The following is a 19,193-nucleotide window of genomic DNA, read 5'->3' on the forward strand; positions in this document are numbered from 1 at the left end:
TATCTTTTCAAACATCAGGAATTATCTATATAGTAGTATACTTTATTTCCTAGATGTCAGAAAGTTTCAATTATGTAAATTGGATAATACATTCAAATAATGTTCTAAAATATTAACTTATTTGAATTAAAAATATAATCATTCCACCCCAGTAGGTTTTTTCCCCTCCAGAAATGGGTATGCCATGGGCTGCTTTCTGTGATTTTGTGTTTTTACACCATTTTGCTTGTTCTGCTGATATTAAGCAAAGGCATCCTATCTTGAGCATGTCAACACAAAATTTCATTAACGTATAAAAATGTAACTTTATTACATTATGTATCAGTAGCTGTTGAATCCTGATTAAATATGGTTTCTTCCTTTACATAGGTCTGTAAAGGTTTGTTCCTTATATGTGAAGAGTAAATAAAAATAAGGGCAATCCCAAATTATCTGGAATCCTAGTCAAATAGTCCTTGTTTAGCAACCACAATTAGAACTGGGAAAATGATCATTAAGCAATCACTTAGTGAAACCACAACTATGCTTATGATCTTCAGTTTTACTTTGATTTACAGACCTGTAAAGTCATAAATGTGAGGACTGATTGCAATTTTACTTTTTCATGAACATTGTAATTACAAATGGTCATTGATGGCAGTCAAGTTATTTGGGCCATTGTAAAATGGACTTCATTTTTCATTCATTGATGCAATACTGGATTTTTGTTTTGTCATTAAATCTGCTAACTTCAATAGAAGTTGCCCCACTTCTACTGTCTGATGTATTAAAAACAAAAACTTTGGATGATTTTTAAAATCTTGCTGAATGAAGTAAATATACCAAGGATTTTATTCTGGCAAAATGTGTCTATTAAACATTCAAAATTCAGCAGGATCTCATCCCAGGTCATACTTACAGCTTTTATACAGGATGAAGCACTATTGATATTACTTCTAGTCTGAAAATCTCAGAGAGGACACAGGACTGACTTCTTAGTCTTTCCCTTTTCTCCCTTAATGATCTTTGTTTTGCTTTCCCCTCAAGTCCTTACCCAGTGAAGAAATGAGGCAAATGAAAAAGACACTTCTTACTCTGGCATAAACCAATACAGTAACAAATTCTTGTCCCAAACGTGCTTTTTTCCCCCAAGAGTCAACTGGACTTCCTGGTTTTTCTTTGAAGACTTTAGCTTCTCATCCAAGAAGCTTCTTCAGCTCTGACTGGATGGTGGGGAATGGAAGATCAGAAATGAAGAAGCTTCTTGGATGAGAAGCGAAAACATCTTCAAAGAAAAACCAGAAAGTTGTCTCTTGACAAAGCACCTTTCGGAGAACCATGACCTGGATGACTGAGAATCTCCATAGACATTTAACAAATTCTTGTGTACTTAATTCCGCATCCAGAGAAAGCTACACACTTTCCTGTGTTCTTATTCATGTTTATTGTTATTCCTGTTATCTTGTACATGAGTGACAAACTAAATAAATACAAAATGAATAAATAAAGGCAAAACAGGCCCTCAATTTACAGCAAGGCCGTGCAGCCCAGCAGCTTTAAGTTTGACCACAAAGGATTCTTTTTACGTTTCAAAAACATTTTGACCCTTCTCTCCTCTCCCAGTCCGACACTTCTCCTACAAACGACCCCGATTCTCCTGCGTCCTTTCCTCCCTCCCTCCGTTCAATATACTCTTCCTATAAAGAGAAGGGAAGCGTGACAAGCTCCGGGCAGGAGATGGGCTCGCGTAGAGGTACGAGAAGTTTAACCGTTTCACCTAAGCTACAGCACGTCCTCTCTTGGGACAGCCTTCCGCCGACATTAAACCGATGCATGAACTTGCGAAAAACTGTGGCAGACACGGAGGGGGGGGGGAGGGGAGGAGCGAAAAAAGAAGCGAGAAAGGGATTTTTTTTCCTCTCGTGAAGGGGGGAGGGGATCTGGTGCTCTCTCCGCTCCTTTGTTGTTGTTCGGGTGATTCATTTGATCTCTTCCTCTTTGGCACCTTCTCAACACCCAGCCAACTGGCAGCCAGTTGGCAGAGCGCGGAAGCGGCAGAGGCGACGACGGCGCCTCCAAACTTGTTTATCCCCTTTTATAGTTCCCAGAGCCACGGTTTCGCAAACGCTCGGAGCAAAAGGGGGCCCCGCCTCGTTAAAGAGCCGGAGGCGGCGAGGGGCAGCGGGACAGCGTTAAAGACCGTCGCCCTTCTTCGGCCCTCAGCCCAGAGCCCTTCGCCTTTTAAAAAAAAAACGCTCAGCGACTAAGAACCTCTCAGATACGGCGGGGCTCGAACTGCCTCCCGTGAGGAACGGTAGACGCTCCCTCCCCCCACCCCCAGCTGCACACTTTCCCAGAGTCCCGAGCCCTTGAGGGTGGGGGTGGGGTGAACCCAAGAAGAAAAAGTGGGGGGGGGGAGTGAGGGAAGCACCGGGGGCTCCGAGCGGAAAAAGGGTTTTCCCCGGAGCTTTCAACGGCCTTTAGAGAACTAACCTCGCCAGCCAAGTAGGTCGTTTGGAGCCCTCAAGGCCGCCTCGCGCGGCCACTGCTTGCCCTTTTTCTGTCAGCGTCTCTCCCCCCCCCGCCCCTCCAATCCGACTCACCTTCCACACGTCCTCTGCGTCCCGAAGGGGACTGAAGCTTTGAGAGGCTATCAGAGCGGAAACAAACCAGTTTAAGAAAGAAAAAGAGAAAGAGGTGTCTCGGGCTCCGAGTCAGAGAAGACGTTGCCTACTGAATGCGTATATATATATGTGTGTCTGTGTGTCATGGGGGATGGGGATGGGAAAGACGGCTCTTCCCGCCGTCAGCCTCGTCCCGCCGGCCGCGGCCGCTGATCCTGACTGTTTGTGTTGGCCTGAACGACGCCAGGAAGGAGGAGGGAGGAGGGGGGAGGGGAGAAGCCAAACAGCTGAGAGGATGTAAACACTGGGACACGTGACCTATCTCTGGGAGGGAGGCGGGGTCGATCTATCCTTCCTTCGGACTGGACGCCTGGTTGTTGCGTCGGCTCTGCAAACGAAGTGACTCCGCCCCGCAACTCCACGACCAATGAAGAGACGAGAGTGTTGCGTCAAAAAAAAACCCATAACGTCAATAAAGCAGCCAATAGGAGATTGTTAGGCTTTGTTTTTTTACTTGGTCTGTCAAATAGCAGCTCTTCGGACGAAGATGGGGAGCGATAATGGAATGGAATGGAACGGTTGTGAATGGAATCTGTTTGTTTGAAAAATAGAAACAATACAGAATATTTTATTTGCTTGTATTATTTTTGCTTTTGCTTACCAGGATCATACTAGGTTCCCCTAAAATCTCTTCCCATGAATTCACATACTTATTTTATGCTAGATAGTTTCCTACTTGGTCTTATGCTTTCAAGGACAAAAACATATTAAAGGGGTTTTAAAAAGATGTTTCTCCCTGATTCATCATCAATTGTATGTTAGTAAAGCTGCCATTAAAAGTATATGAGAACATTTTTAAACTTGTCAGATTTCTTCGTATTAAGCATATTTTCCTAGATGTTAAATACTCTAATAGCTATGGTTTACTTGTTTCATACTTAACCTCATTTAAATCCATATATCACATGACATCTACCTTTATTTAGTCTATCAAACAAATATGAATTGAAAACATTGCCAGACTATGTAAAATACAAGGTCAAACTCGATATTTTCTTGAATGCATATTTTTTAGAGTTATATCAACTTCATATGTCAAGGACCCTTTAAAAATGAGACCACTACATTTGTTTTATATTTTATTATGTTTTATATTTGTTCCAAATCCTTAGGATGGTATGTCTAACAAAGTGACATTTAGTTTCCTCAGATTGTGACATCTTTTTTCCAGTTGGATGAGGTATATGTCTCATTAATGTTCAAGTTTATATATTTAAACAGTGTAACAAAGTCCTATATAGTCACATAATTTAGCAGTTTGAAAGTTGTTCAAGCAGGCTTTTCTCGTAGATGCCTGAGGTTGTTGAATCTTTCATTATCAGGTAGGTTTTACCAGATGTTAACTTTCAATTTTACCTTATATGTTGCTAAACTACTTGGCAATTAGTGGGTGTGGCTGGTCAGATGTTTCAATCAAAAACTATGCAGTTCATTTTCACCTGGTGCTCATCAATTCTTGATCTTCATTCCTTTTTGTTGTTATTACAAGTTCCTTCATTTCAGCTTCTTTTTTTATTCTTATCTACGTCCTTTATCTAAGCTGCATTCTTGTTGTATTTTTTGGATTGTCTCATAGCTGCGTCCAGAACTACACTGTTTTTTTCTTGTCAGGGGTTGACTGGTTCACTTCAGTTTCCGTGGTTGGATTGGGAGAAATGTTTCTGGTTTGATTGAAATTGGAAATTCCAGCTCTAATTAGTGATTTTATCTTCATAGCTGCTGATCTTTTTGAGTATATTTGTTACTTGTTGCTTTATTATTTCCAGTTCTTTCTCAATGTTCCTTGCTTCTAGTTGATATTTCATTTTCAGATATTCTTTGGTTTTCTTGTTCCAGCTTGCTTGCATCTGATCTAAATATGCTGATTTTACTCTCTATCCTGATCTTCTATTTTGATGGCATACTGTTTCGCTTTTTCTCTTCTTTGTTGATTGTGCATCCAAGGAATTCAATTATAACTATAGCTGTGCTATACATGTACCTATCCTATTCTTCTCTCTCATTTTTTAATAAATAATATAGGGCTCACTCAAACCTACAGTTCAGGGAAATATCTAAGAAATCTAAGTCGGTATTTGGCAATTTTGCTTCCCCAGCGTAATTTTTAGGAACAACCGTACCTTAAAGCCACAAATTAGAGTCCCTACTCAATTAGAAAATTCACAACAATGAAGAGGATAGATTTAGATACTTATTGTTAATCTAAACTTATTATCAGCTCAGTCACTTTGCTAAAATGTCTCTCTTATCCTCCACTAAAATTAAAATTAATCCATCATTTGCCTTCCCATGAAAGCCCAATTTAATTGCTGCTAGGGCAAAAGTATGAATCCTCTATTAATAAAATAAGTATCCTAGCTTCTTGAAGGAAATAAAAGTGTATTTCAATGCACATTTCAGTATGCATATTCAGCATTCATAATTTTGGTCCACAAATTTATTTCCCACTTTGTTAATGTTTCCAGAGAGACAGCTCCTAATGGATTGGGCCTTTTAACTGTCACTTATCACTTATCAATAAAGTTGATAAATAGAAATCCTTCATCTAAATCCTTTATTCTATATCAGAGAAAATTGATAATTTATCTTTGGCTGTCAGAAAATTCCATTACCTTGGGATTTCTAAGTCTTTAATATTCTGCTGAAGATTTATTAATTGTTTCATTAATTGAGCAAAGGCCAATTTATGGATTAAGAAACTATTAAGTCACATGATTTCCATATTTCTGATTCCTTGTGGAGCGGTAGGAGGATCACTTGGATCTTCTTTCAATAACTGGTCATCCTCAGCACAGTCCTGACTGCTTTTATCTTAACAAAAACAGTACATTAAGAGTAATTCTACAGCAGAGTAGCGGAAAACCACAGACCTCCTAACCCATTCAATCTAGCAATGACTAAAAATTCCTTCTTTGAAAAAACCAGGTCTTTTTCTACTCGCTGTGGTTTATTTTTTATCCATTATTCTTATTGTTCCTTAGGCAGATTAATGATATTATTAGATAAATATATACTGAATTATCTTGAACAGAGATTTTGACATTGAGTTGTATGAAAAAAAAGTTATCTGTAATATTTTCATAACAACAAATACAGTCTGGTGAGATAGGATGGACTTGTAAAAACATGTTTCAATTTGTACACATATAACTGTTGCTTTAGTGAAAGTGAAAGTTCCTCTAGAACAGGGCTGTTAAACTTGCGGCATGAGGGCCAGAATCATCACACATTGGCAATGCCCACGCCTGGGTTAGCAAAGTGGAAAAAAGTTGTGATACATCATGTCACGACGACGTGACAACACGTATTTGACACCCCTGCTCTAGAACTATTTGAATACTGTTTTCCCAAACCTAAAAACTTTAGTCTCACTTCATTAATTCTCATCTAGTGAATTGGTATATTAAGAAAGCAAGTTGACATTATTTGGATGTTGTGGAAGACAGCTGTAGTTAGAATAGCCTGTAATTTTGCAGGATAGTGGGAAAAATTTACCGTTGTTATATGAGTCATGTGGGAAAAGATTTCTCTCCTGTTCTATTCTGCAACATGGGAGTTCTGTTCAGTGAAGGAGAATTTTTTTTTATTAACAATGGTCAGTTTTGTTTGCTTCCAAAGGGAGATATTTAATTTGCTTTTTGCATTTGCATTAGTTTTGGCTCAAAACTGCCACCCTCATTTTCTTGGGATTTGTTTGCTTATTTGTTTGTCTTGTCTCTAGAAATGCTGCTGGAGGAGTGGTAATGGTTGCTAAGAAATATCTGTGTGAATCATTTTAGTGATCTATTTATCAGGGGCTGAGATAAATTCTAGGCCTAATATTGCAAATGTACATACTGTATGTTTTTCAAATTTCATCTACTGCCTAGTGCTTAGCTATCAAATTAAATACTTATACTGCTTAAGAAACAGTTAAAAATTACACAATATATATTAATATGTATCCTGTCATGTTAAAAAAATTCTGTTTAAAATTCTGTTAAGATATAAGTAGGGGAAGGTAGTAGTAATTGATCCTTGGCAGCTATTGTCTTTTTAATATTTTATTTAATATGAAAGAATTGAAGTATCACAGGCCACCGGTTACATGTAAAGATTCTTATAAGTTAACTTGAAAAATTATTTCCCCCTCCCATAGCTTTTAAATTTAGTAGCTTTAGCAAATATTTCAAATGGCACTTATGCTTTTGAATTGATATATGTAATATGTTATATACATATACATATGCATACATACATACACATACATACATACAAACATACATGTTATATACTCCACAGAACCTAGGTAATATATTTTCCAAATAATAAAAAAAAACAAGTCATAACAAACAAAAATTATTCAATATGCTGCACATTTACCCTTATCACCTGTCACCACAGACATCTGTTCCTAACCATAGTGATGTCAAAATATGTGTGACTCATCTGCATATATATCCTATGTACATGAGCAGTTGCCTTTGATTAAGGAGTGTTTCTACTATGAAGTCTCAGGGGTGGGGTGAAAATGTTCTTCACTGTGCAAGGGAGAAGGACTCCTAAATTTGGGTAGCCTATGCCTGAGCAAATAAATTAAGAAGTCTTGTTTTCAATCTCCCTCCCTCCCAGCTTCTCATTTTGCAAGGGTGGCAGACTTTCAACGTCTCCACTCTACTAGGGCAAAGGATCAAGCACATTCTACCTGGATCAATTGTTTTCAAGGTTCACAAAGGCCCTGAAATTTATAAGGTTATTTAGATTAACTCCTTATCTTAAATTGGACCTAGAGGCCACATGATAGTCAGTGTAGTCCCATAGCATCAATCTTGTTCTATTATGCTGATTCTAACCTGTCATCATTCTCACAGCTGTATCTTTTACCAGTGGTAACTCCCAGTTTTTTTCAGAAGTAGCCCCATATAGAACAAATTACTGTAATCTAACATATGATCTGTTAAATTTGTGATCATTTTTGACAATTTTGTATGCTTCTATGTTCCTGAAATATTGTGAAAGCTATGCTGTTTTTCTGTTCTAAGCCCCACTAGCTTCTTTACTGTATCTCAATGGGAAAATATATCCCGAATTAAGCATTAATGTTCCAATACAACTGCTTTTAAATGTAAACAAATATATCAAGAAACCCAGATTTACAGTACATTAAAATAACCAAATGCAGTGACCACATATGCTTTCTCCTTTTCTGAAACTGAAATGTTCTGTTTTAATTATGCAACATAGTAAGCCTCTGGTGGCTTCAAATCTTCAAACATAGAGCAAAGATGTGGAACTTTAACTCCTTCCTCTTCCACCTACAGAATTTATAATAGGAAAACAAGGATGGGATGGGGAATCTAGCATTCTGTTGAAACAGAATTAAGAAAAGTGTGAGTAAAATACTTACCCATGCAAAATAAATTTTCTTTGACAATTTCAGCTGTTAAAAATTCTGCTCTCTGAAGGTAAATGATTATTTTCTTTTCAGTTATCTTGACACAAACAGATAATAGAAATAGTATCCTATTCTATTAGTCATTAACACTAGGCATTTCAAGTGTTTCAAATGCTCTTGAAGAATAGACGATAACATATAATAATAGTTACTTCCTTTTTTATACTGCATTCTTGTTTTCTCATCTGTTTTCAGATTCCTTAATTGTAGGGCCATGATGGCAAGACTATGGCATGTGTGCCACCTGTGGCACATGGAGCCTCCTCTGCGGGGACGCCAGCTGTCGCCCAGCTCAGCTCCACCGTGCATGCACACGCACCTACCGCCGGCAAGCTGATTTTTGGGTCTCTGCCGCGCATGCAGGGGATGCACGCACATGTGGGGGGGGTCACACATGCATGTGCGGAGAATGGGTGTGTGTGGTGCCTCCCACGCCCCTTTTTTGGCCTAGCAGGCCTCCCTGAATCTGCCTGGCACCAAAAATCATCCTCACTTCCCGAGTGGCTTCCCTGCCTAAGCTGCCTTGCCTGCATAAGCTGCCACATAGTGCCTGCCCTGCGCCCCAACTGAGCTGCCTCCTCCTCCTGTCTACAGGTAAGCCTCGCTAACCCCCACCCAGAGCTTGCTGCCCCCTCCCACCGTCTGCACCGGGCTCATAACCTTCCCTTCCCCCTCCTCTTCAAGGATCTTCACGAGCCTCATTATGCCTCCCAGCAGGCTCAAGCATTCATGCTAGGCCCAAAATAGAGCGTTAGGGTGTGTGTGTTTAGGGGCCCATGCACATTTTGGCTCCCAGCAGGCTTCAGGCAGGCCTGCTAGGCCCAAAATAGGGCATGGGGGACACGCACCCATTTTGGCTCCCAGCAGGCTTCAGGCAGGCCTGCTAGGCCCAAAGCTGAGGTGGGGGGCTCACTCATTTTGGCTCCCAGCATGCTTCAAGCAGGCCTGCTAGGCCAAAAATAGAGCTCGGGGGGTGGTGGTGCAGAGGCCCATGCCCTTTTTGGCTCCCAGCAGGCTTCAGGCAAGACTGCTAGGCCCAAAATAGAGCAGGGGGGGGGGGCATGTACCCATTTTGGATCCCAGCAGGCTTCAAGCAGGGCTGCTAGACCAAAAATAGAGCATGGGAGGGGGGGCTAGCAAGCCTACCTGCAACCCCCTGGGAGCAAAAGCGGGGGGGGAGCTTCAAGAGGAAAGAAAGAAAGAAATCCTCACTGTTTGAGGATCCCCAAGTGCATGGATCAGAGAGGTCTTCAAACTTGGGAACTTTAAGACTTGTAGACTTCAACTTCCAGAATTCAGCTCTGCTGGCTGGAGAATTCTGGGAGTTGAAGTCCACAAGTCTTAAAGTTACTTCCGGTTTGCTCAGAGAGTTGTTTTAAATGCTCCGAAGGCGTCAGGGAAGCCTCCGGACCGTCCCTGAAGACTTCCGGTTTGCTCGGAGGGTGGTTTTAAGCATTCCGAAGGCTTCGGGGAACGTCCGGAGGCTTCCCTGACGCCTTCGGAGTGCTTAAAACGACCCTCCGAGCAAACCGGAAGTCACTTCCGGTTTGCTCGGAGGGTGGTTTTAAGCATTCCGAAGGCTTCAGGGAAGCCTCCAGACGGTCCCTGAAGCCTCCGGTGGGCCTTCCGGTGGGCGGGGGAGACTCTTTTCTCCCTCCCCAGGCTCCTATAAAGCCTCTAGAGCCTGGGGAGGGCGAAAAAAGCATGTAAAAAAGGGGGGGTCGTGCGTTGTGCACACATGCACACTGGGGGGGTCCCGCATTGCATTATGGGTGCGGCACGCCCACACACGACCCCCCCTGTGCTCCCCCCACTTGTGGCACGTGAGCCAAAAAAGGTTCGCCATCGCTGTTCTAGATAAAACTTATTGCATGTAACCTTAAAAAGAGATCACTATTACTTATTAATATTGGTTTTGTTGTTAGAATAAAACATAAAACTTTCCAAATATAATGACATTAAATCATACCCACTCTCTAGCAAAATGAACTGTGATCCTGTTATCTAGTATATCATGAAATATTTCTTGAACTTGTATGGTGTCCAGAACACTGTAATAACGTTTGGACAATTTCCCTTTACTTGAATTTGAATTATAACTTATTAGAAGTGATCCCTCCCCCATTTCATAACATTCAGAAAAAAAATAACCCTTCCTCCCCATCCCATGATGTACCTTCTCTTTCTCTGTACAATTTTAAACTCAATTTAAGACTAAATGGTATGTTTCTCCTAACTTTTTCTAATGGCAATATCTGTGGTTTTGTTCTATATTATGGTATATTTTGCTTATTAATAAAGAGGAAATTTATGTGTTATTCATTTGGTGGTAAGTAGTTTACAAATTTATTGAACTACAAGTATAAAAAAATACAGGGTAGAAAACTGGTCAACATCTAGTTTTAATTACTGGTACTTTCCAGTTGGTGGCTGGATGGAGTCACTGAAGCAGTAGGCGTGAGCTTGAATGGACTCCAGAGGATGGTAGAGGACAGGAAGGCCTGGAGGAATGTTGTCTATAGGGGTCGTGATAGGTCAGACATGATTTCGCAGCTTACAACAACAACTTACCAGTTTAATTACTAGTTCTTGTATAAAAGAAAAAAAACCAAATACCTGGAGAAAGTTATTGAATCCAAGTAACCTCCACTCTCTTAATATCTCTTCAAGAAATTGGAGAAAATGGAGCTGTTTATTCAGAAGCAGTAGCGTCTTCAGTTCATTGGACTGTACTCAAAAAAATTCATCCAAGTGCACTCAAATTAAGGATAAGCTATCAAGGACCAATTTGTGGATACTTTATTAAATGCTTGAATGGAATATGCTATTTTTGTTGGAATCAGGTGACAAATGGATACACAAAACCCTCCACAAACTGACTGAGTAAGAGAAGGAGCAGGAATGAAGGTGAAGGAAGGCAACTTCGGTAACTCAGAAAGCCAGAAAAATGATTAAATATCTTAACAGTGGATTTAGAAAATCTATGCATCCCTATTATAATGCAAGGTTTTTGAAATGTTTAAAAAAACAAACCCAAATCAAACCATTATAAATCACTTCATAATTTTTTCCACCTTTAACCTATAAGCTGTACAATTCAATAGAAAAACAAGCTGAAATCTTTTAGGATAAAATAAAAATAAAAAGCTTGTACTACTGTGCTTGCATAAGTGTTTTCACCCTTAAGCTAATACTTTGTTAAAGTACTTTTTGATTTTAGGACAGCATTTAGTCTTTCGGGGTAGGAGCCTATCAACCTGGCACATCCTGTCTTGGGAATCTTTGTCTACTCTTCCTTGCAAAACCAGTCCAAATCTGTCAGATTGTGAGGGCATCTCCTGTGCCCAGCCCTCTTCAGCTCACCACGGATTTTCAAGTGAATTTAAGTCTGGGCTCTGGCTGGGGCATTCCAAAACGTTGTTTTTCCTCTGGTGAAGCTATTCTTTTGTTGACTTGGAGATATGCTTTGGGTTGCTGTCATATTGAAAGGTGAAATTCCTCTTCATTTTTGGCATTTTAGCAGAGGCTTGAAGGTTTTGTGCCAAAATATTTGGAACTGTTCATAATTCCTTCCACCTCGACTAAAGCCCCAGTTCCAGCTGAAGAAAAGCAGCCCCAAAGCATAATGCTGCCACCATGATGCTTCCCTGTGGGCATGATGTACTTTTAGTGATGCACGGTGTTGTCTTTACGCCAAAACACACTTTTTAAATTATGGCCGAAAACTTCAACCTTGGTCTCATCAGATCACAACCCATTTTCCCAAGTGCTTTTGTCAGATTTGATAAAGGGTTTTTTTTTTTTTTTTTGCAAAATGTAGCTGGGTTTAAATGTTTTTCTTTGAAAGAAAAGGCGTCTGTCTTGCTACCCTAGCCCACAGTCCAGACATATGAAGAATGCAAGAGACTGTGCCACACGCAGCACACAACCACTACTTGACAGAAATTTCTGCATGTTCTTTAACTGTAGGCCTCTTATCAGCCTCTTGGTCTAGTTTAATTTTCCCCCTTAAAAGATGATACAGACCATCCTGTTCTCTAACGGTCATCACGTCCAGTTTACTTATACAATGTTGACTTCACACTTTCTAGGCCATTTTTTTTATGCTACAACTTTGATTGGACTCTGTAGATCTCTGGCTCCGAATCCTTAAACCTTCGGCTTTTAGTCATATTGGCAATACTGGCATTCTATCCTGACTATCAGAATGGATCTCTTTTGTGGATCAAGTGATGAAAGGTGCATTGTGAGGTAATGAAAATGCTGCTTTTGCCTCTGCAACCCAAGTTACTTAAATGTTCCTGCTTCCAGGTTAATAGCGCAAAACAGTGATATTTGTGTCAATACGCTTGATGGGAATGCTTGTAATTGTCAGAGGAATTAATGATTCATGAAGAAAATAAATCTCTTTTCTTTGCTTCATCATTTCCCTTAATCTCTGATTACAAATATGTTACTCTGGCACAAACAACCCTAAACATCTCCTCAGCTTCTTTTATTTGTTGGAGTGAAGAACACCGGTTCATTATTATGATGCTCTATCTGGTATTATAATCAGACTTTCACCAGGGAAAAAAGATTCTGCAGTTATTTCAGAAGCACCTTTTCCTGTACTGTAATCTAAGTTTTGCATTTGCTCTATTCAGTTGGGAAGTGTGGTTAGCCATAGCATTAATTTATATTAGCTATGACAGGTATACTCATTTTATTTTCTAAGTATAAAAAAATGTTTTTAAAAATGAGAAAAAATAATCTTTTCATGCATACATGGTTGTGCAGATAATTTCATCTTATAGCATCTCATTAAATCAATTGCAAAGCTAAACACTTTTTCTTTTTTAATGCAGATCTAGAAATTGATTATCTTTATTTCGATATGATTAAATGCTATTTTGTCAGGAATCCTATTAATGATCCTGCAATTAAAAGTAAGTAAATTTAGACTGCTTATAAATTTGTTTTCATCTATATACACTTCTTTGTTGAAAAGGAAACTTTTGGGAATGGCCATCGACTGGTTTCCATATATCTCTAGATTAGATACGGTCATACTGCAGAATCTGAATAGGAGCAGGTTGAACATGGAATGGATGGGACAGATATGTGTAAATCCAGTCCATTTTGAGTATAAAACCATGAATTTTTGAAGTTAGTTTTTTTTTGTCATGCTGTTCTGCATTATTAAAAAAGTCCTCCTGGTGTTTATGCAGAACATTGTTTCTCAACCTTGGCAACTTTAAGGTGTGTGGACTTCAACACTCAGCATGCTGGCTGGGAAATTCTGGAGGTTGAAGACCACACATCTTAAATGTGCCTAGGTTGAGAAATTCAGACGTAAACTCTGTGCTGCTTATAGTGAAGGATAAAGATGAGACAGCACAAAAACAGGAAAAGGAAGTATTTAATATCTGATACATCTCTTCTTAACTCAAATTGTCTTAACACTACCTATCTACATATCCTTTACCGTTGTCCAACTCTTCCTAAAGTTTTGTTTGAAATTTGTATGGGTATCCGAACCCATAATTCACCACAATTTAACATCTGAGAGGTCACTTAAAAGAAATACATTAAAGGAGCATATCTGTACCTATTCCTACAAAATCGAACACTTTTCCTTCTCCAACCTCCTTCCAAATTTCATCTGATTGATAGAAGATAATTTACATACATTTCTGCCTTTTCTGTAAGAATCTAACTCTGTTTCTTTTCCCCCCAGACCTTATTTGGACCGCAACAGTTATATCAAATTGCTTCTGGATCACCCAGTCCATTAAGTACCCTGTTTCCCCAGAAATAAGACCCCCGGATAAGAAGCCGAATTGGGCTTTTGCGTGCATGCACTAAAAGAAACCCTCCCCTGAAAATAAGCCCTCCCCCAAAATATTGCAACACAGCAGCAGCCATGAGGTGACCACGCTCACCACCTCCTGCACTTCAAAAATAATAAGACCTGCCCAAAAATAAGACTAAGTACTTATTTCGGGGGTCAAAAGACCTACCATGTTTCGGGGAAACACGGTAGGTAGATGAAAATGTCAGCCAATATAGCATCTGCAAAAGAAAGTTCTGTTTCTCTAAAAGAGTTATTTAAAAATATCAACCTGCATATAGATGGACTAAGAAGGGCTAAGGAAAATAATAACAATTTGCCCTATAATTAAACAAACAAATAAGCCCAAGTCATAGAGCAGACATATTTCAATATTTTTGTGTGTGTGATGAATTTTATCCAGTAAAGATCAAATTTGCTCTCATACAAGAGGCTCCAACACCCCAGAAACATTTCAGAAATACACACTAGAAGCTTAAGTAAGGAAGGTGTAGTAAACTACTAATAGTCTGAATTGATGGGTGATTTTTAATAGCAGGAAAAATTGGTCATGTTATTTTGTCCTTCTGGTTTAAATATCATCTAGTAGCTATTCAAAATATTTTCTTTGATATTGGGCATAACACTAGAAGTTAGGTAACATTTAGAAGAGGGAGGTTTCTGACTTCTGCAGAAAGCAAGTCATACATCTGTCGGCGTGAAAATTCCTGGGAATACTTTAAAAAAGGATCATGCAACATGCAGAAATTTTAAAAAATGCCAAATAACTTTTGGAAGCCGTTCCAGTATCAGTTTTTATTTCCTACCATACACCAAATGTACAGCACAGAACACAGTTTTGTTGATTTGATGTAAGAAATATTAACTGTATGAAGAAACAGTATACAAACTACCCAAAAATTAAAAAAAAATGCATACATCATTGTCCTTTACAAAAGGTCTAATTTACAGGATAGCTCATCAAAGCAAATAAACCCAGAAAAAGGGAAAAAAAGAAAGAATGGGAAGACAGAGGAAGGGAAGAATCACAGCTCACATTACAGAACATCAAATACAAAGAAGGCAAATAAATATGAAGGTACATCTTGAGCAAAAATCCAAACACAGATAAATTAACTGAAAACCATAGTAAATAATAATAGATTAAAAAGAGATTGCTTAATTTAATTTAAATAAAATATAGAATTACTCTCTTAAAATATTTAGTACATTACTTCTTACTTTTTGTCATGGGTGAATGTCTTTGTATGCCTTAAACTGGTGTCAGCAAATGTCTTATAACAAACAAACCAACAAGTACAATAATTTAATAGCAATTTGGTGTTCTAATTTATATTAGCACATACTGTAGCTTTGTCAAATTGTTTTCTTTAAAAAATAAGCACAGCTTCTAAGAACATACACCTCTCCTGTCTAAACTAAGGTCTGAGGGCCAAGCCAGTCCCTCCACACACAAACAGCAAGCCCACCTAATGCCAAAGGGCAATCATAGCATTTGAAAGTCGGACAATGACCGAGAGGCAATCTGTGGATAGGAACACTATATGTATGAATGAAGACTTAGCAGGGTCATACCCAGCTGAGATATAATGTTGGCAAATAAAACTAATCATGGCCATTTTAGCACCGAAAAAGTAAAGCCTATGCTGTAACCATTATACACTTTCCACTGAGGCACATATGCACATGAGACATGTATGGATGGGTAAAGGCAGTTTAGCTGGTGGCTTGTATTTTCTTTTTTTCTTTTTTAAAAATTAGTTATCGTTCGGGGGGGGGGGGTTATTATTATTATCCAACATCCCTAAACTAGCTGTTGGATCTTTGTTCAGAGCAGTTACAAAACAGGAACTGAATAGAGATTATGAAAGGGCTCATCTTGGACAAATGTGAACATGTTTCTGAATGAGGGCTTACAGCACTGCAACATTTGAAGACCTCCCTTGCCATCATCAGTGGAAACTAAAACTTGCAGCCACCTGATTCGAAATTATACAAGACTCCAGTATGTACGCTAATCACTTCTGGACGTTCTCTATTTTTTTCGGTGTAAAAATCAGTTTTATCAACTAAGCCACTCCTAAGATTTACTACCAGTCGATGTTGACAGTATTGAGCTGAATGATAAGTAGAGTTTAATGGCTTTGCTTTGTGATATGTACAAAACAGAGGTGGGTTGCTCCTGGTTCGGCCCGGATCGGGTGAACCGGTAGTGGCGGTGGCTGGAGGCCCCGCCCACCCCACGCCCGAAACGTTTCTGCGCATGCGCAGAAGTGTCACGCGCACATGCGAGTGTGCTCATGAGTGAACCGGTAGTAAAAAAGATAGAATCCCACCACTGGTACAAAATCTTTGACTTAGGAAGCACTTTTCCAATATGAAATTATATTGATAGTGGTATACAGAACAATGTTTTCCCCCCAGCTTCTGTACTTTGAACCTACCTTATTTGAATGGTTAAACAGTTTGATCTTCCTGCATGAATGAGCATGAAATTGGCGCAATGAGAAAGTATCCTTCAATCAGTCCAGTCTTCCCCTGAATGGTTTCAAACAATTGTTTCATGTAGGCTAAGGCTGTAGTTGGATCCAGTGGTTTGCTGATTGCTATATTTCATTATTGCTACAAAAAATCTTGAACTCTTACTGCATGCTGTGCTCAAGGCGATTAGCCACTAGAGGGCACCATTCACCTTGTTATCACTGGGTCTTTGCCTCTCATGCTATTTGCAAACCCATTTCTTATTTCATAAACAAAAAAAATGTTATAAAAAGCAGGATGTGGTGAAAATAAACTAGAATCACAGTTCTGTTACTTAGTTTCTTTCATAGTATTTTTTTTCTTCCTGTACAAACCCAGCACATCATTTAATTTACACTATAACTTTCAGTCTATTTAAAATCGCATTGGAAAATAAATTAACAAACACATTTGTAAAAATATGGCAGGCTGCAAGAAATGCGGTTAAACAATCTTTTCTTTTTTTAAAAAAAATCCATACAACTCTTTGATTGAAAATAAATTAAAAATGTAAAAAAATAGTTACACACACTTTGTACATTCACTTTACAAAAATGAAACAAGTGCAAAACAATGGCAACGAAAAGGATTTGTACAGAAATAAATATGTTTTGATGATCTAACTCATTGCTGTTAATACAATAGTCTGTTATGTTTAATGTCCCTTTTATGTCAGCTGAAAAAAAAATAGTGCAATGTTGTAATTAAAAAATGCAGCACAGCAACCAATATTTCTAAGCAGTCCAGGTGCTTTTCATGGATTCATCTGGAATTTGCAGCTGCTGAGACCTTCTTGTGCCCAGCAGTTCTTCCATCCTACACATGAATACCCTTCACTGCTTGCTTGATACTTTCCAGCAGAGCCTTGCAATCTGGGGAATAGTCCCTTTCCAGATTGCTGTACATCTCTGTGAGTGTATTCACGTATGCTTCAAAATTCTGCTCGCTGATTGGGCCCTAAATAAAGGCAAAGGCATGACACAAAACAATGAAATCAAAGATCAGTGAGATGTTAGCAGGAGAGGTAAAAAAAATTATCTGGACTGCAAGCCTGAATCTGGCTGAGATCCATGCGAACTGAGTTTTTAAAATCTAAGCCAGAATATTTTTTTTTGGGGGGGGGAGCAAAGGTTGGAGTCATGTTAAATGGACACCCCTTTTCTCTCTGCCTATCCCTATTTTCTGAAAGTGCATTCACTTGTAATGCTAATATACTTGCCATATGATGAACAAGTAAAAGGCTCGTCTACACCATCTGCCTTGGATGTCCCAGCAAGTTGCTGCAGGCAGATATATGTAATTCTTCATTATCTGTGGCTGCTATTCCAACATCACAAGGACTTCTGTCCAGATATCACTTTTTTTTGGTCTTAAAACAACAGGCCTATGGAGGCTTAATTGGGTTGCAATATGATTCAAGGCAGAGGCAAGTGATGATGATGATTTTTGCCCAGAGGCTGTGTGTGTGTGTGTGTGTGTGTGTGAGTGTTTAAATCTTTGAATATACATGGATGATGTGATGATGCCGCCAGTAGTTCTTTTTGTGGGTTACTCATACAGTATTTATCTACTTCCCTGTTTCAACTTGTGGCCCTTGGCCACAATGGGGAACCTTTCCCCCACTTGCCAACTGATCATTGTCATCCGGTTTGCAGCAGAAGTGGAATTTTATTTCCCTGCTGCCATTAATGGAAGGGGACCAAGTAACTTGGCCTATATTGGTCCCTAGCTCATGGGGCTGGCAAGGACCAGATGCTGGTTTCCCATTGATAATGTTGGCAAATAAAAGCAGTACAGTATGCCATTGGCAAAGTCACTGTGTGTCTATAGGTTCAACCCTTGGATTTGACATTCGAAAGGGAAATCATTATCCACCTTCATGTTAGCTGTGTAAGATAGTACAGGTAGTCCTTGATGTGCAACGGTTCATTTAGTGATCATTCAGAGTTACAGCATCACTGAGAAAAGTGACTAGTGACCGTTTTGCACACTTACAACCGTTGCAGCATCCAATTAGTCACATGATTAGAATTTGGCTGCTTTGCAACTGCAATTTATGATGGTTGCAGTGTCCCGGAGTCATGTGATCTGTTTATGTGACCTTCTGACAAGCAAAGTCAACGGGGAAGTCAGATTCATTTAGCAACTGTATTACTAATTTAACAACTGCAGTGATTCACATAAAGGTCATAAAATGGGGAAAACTCATGTAACAAATGTTTCATTTAGCAGCATAAATTTTGGCATCAATTGCAGTTGTAAGTCGAGAACTACCTGTATATCTCTTATCTCTGTACAAAATGACTTGTCTTACTCCAAAAATAATGTTATTTTCTATTTAAAGTATTGTCATTATTCCATCTGGAATTGCTAATACAGATTTTTCAATAATTGCACAGTGGGATTAATAGAATAGAATTGTTTATTGGCCAAGTGTGATTAGACACACCTGTCTCCAGTGCATAATAGCACTTAGACTTATATACCGTTTCATAGTGCTTTACAGCCCCCTAAGCAGTTTACAGAGTCAGCATATTGCCCCCAACAATCTGGGTCCCCATTTTACCCACCTCGGAAGGATGGGAGGCTGAGTCAACCTTGAGCCTGGTGAGATTTGAACTGCAGAACTGCAGCTAGCAGTCAGCTGAAGTAGCCTGCAGTACTGTACTCTAACCACTGTGCCACCTCAGCTCTCAGTGTACATACAATAGTGATAATGGATTCTGCATCATAATTTTCCATT

General features: G+C 39.2%; 2 protein-coding genes across 6 annotated transcripts in view; both read right to left on the reverse strand.

The window, feature by feature from the left end:
* The window catches only part of PCMTD1 (protein-L-isoaspartate (D-aspartate) O-methyltransferase domain containing 1), a 39,827-nt gene extending 36,893 nt beyond the window's left edge, over positions 1 to 2,934 (reverse strand). Inside the window, exon 1 of one of the 5 annotated variants that reach the window (XM_081953430.1) lies at positions 2,583 to 2,934. The gene's annotated coding sequence lies outside the window, so the exon portion shown is untranslated. Of the gene's footprint in view, positions 1 to 1,756; positions 1,813 to 2,582 lie in introns of those variants that run through there. The other 4 variants (XM_081953434.1, XM_081953433.1, XM_081953436.1 and 1 more) reach the window with 4 other exon arrangements.
* A 13,256-nt stretch (positions 2,935 to 16,190) lies between these two features.
* Positions 16,191 to 19,193, reverse strand: part of ST18 (ST18 C2H2C-type zinc finger transcription factor) — a 243,741-nt gene continuing 240,738 nt past the window's right edge. The window contains exon 22 of the mRNA XM_081950317.1: positions 16,191 to 17,407. Within this exon, the coding sequence (XP_081806443.1) occupies positions 17,267 to 17,407 (141 nt within the window). The 3' untranslated portion in view covers positions 16,191 to 17,266. The remainder of the gene's footprint in view (positions 17,408 to 19,193) is intronic.

The sequence above is a fragment of the Natrix helvetica genome, assembly GCF_964273705.1.
Source record: "Natrix helvetica genome assembly, chromosome: 4".
NCBI lineage: Eukaryota > Metazoa > Chordata > Lepidosauria > Squamata > Natricidae > Natrix > Natrix helvetica.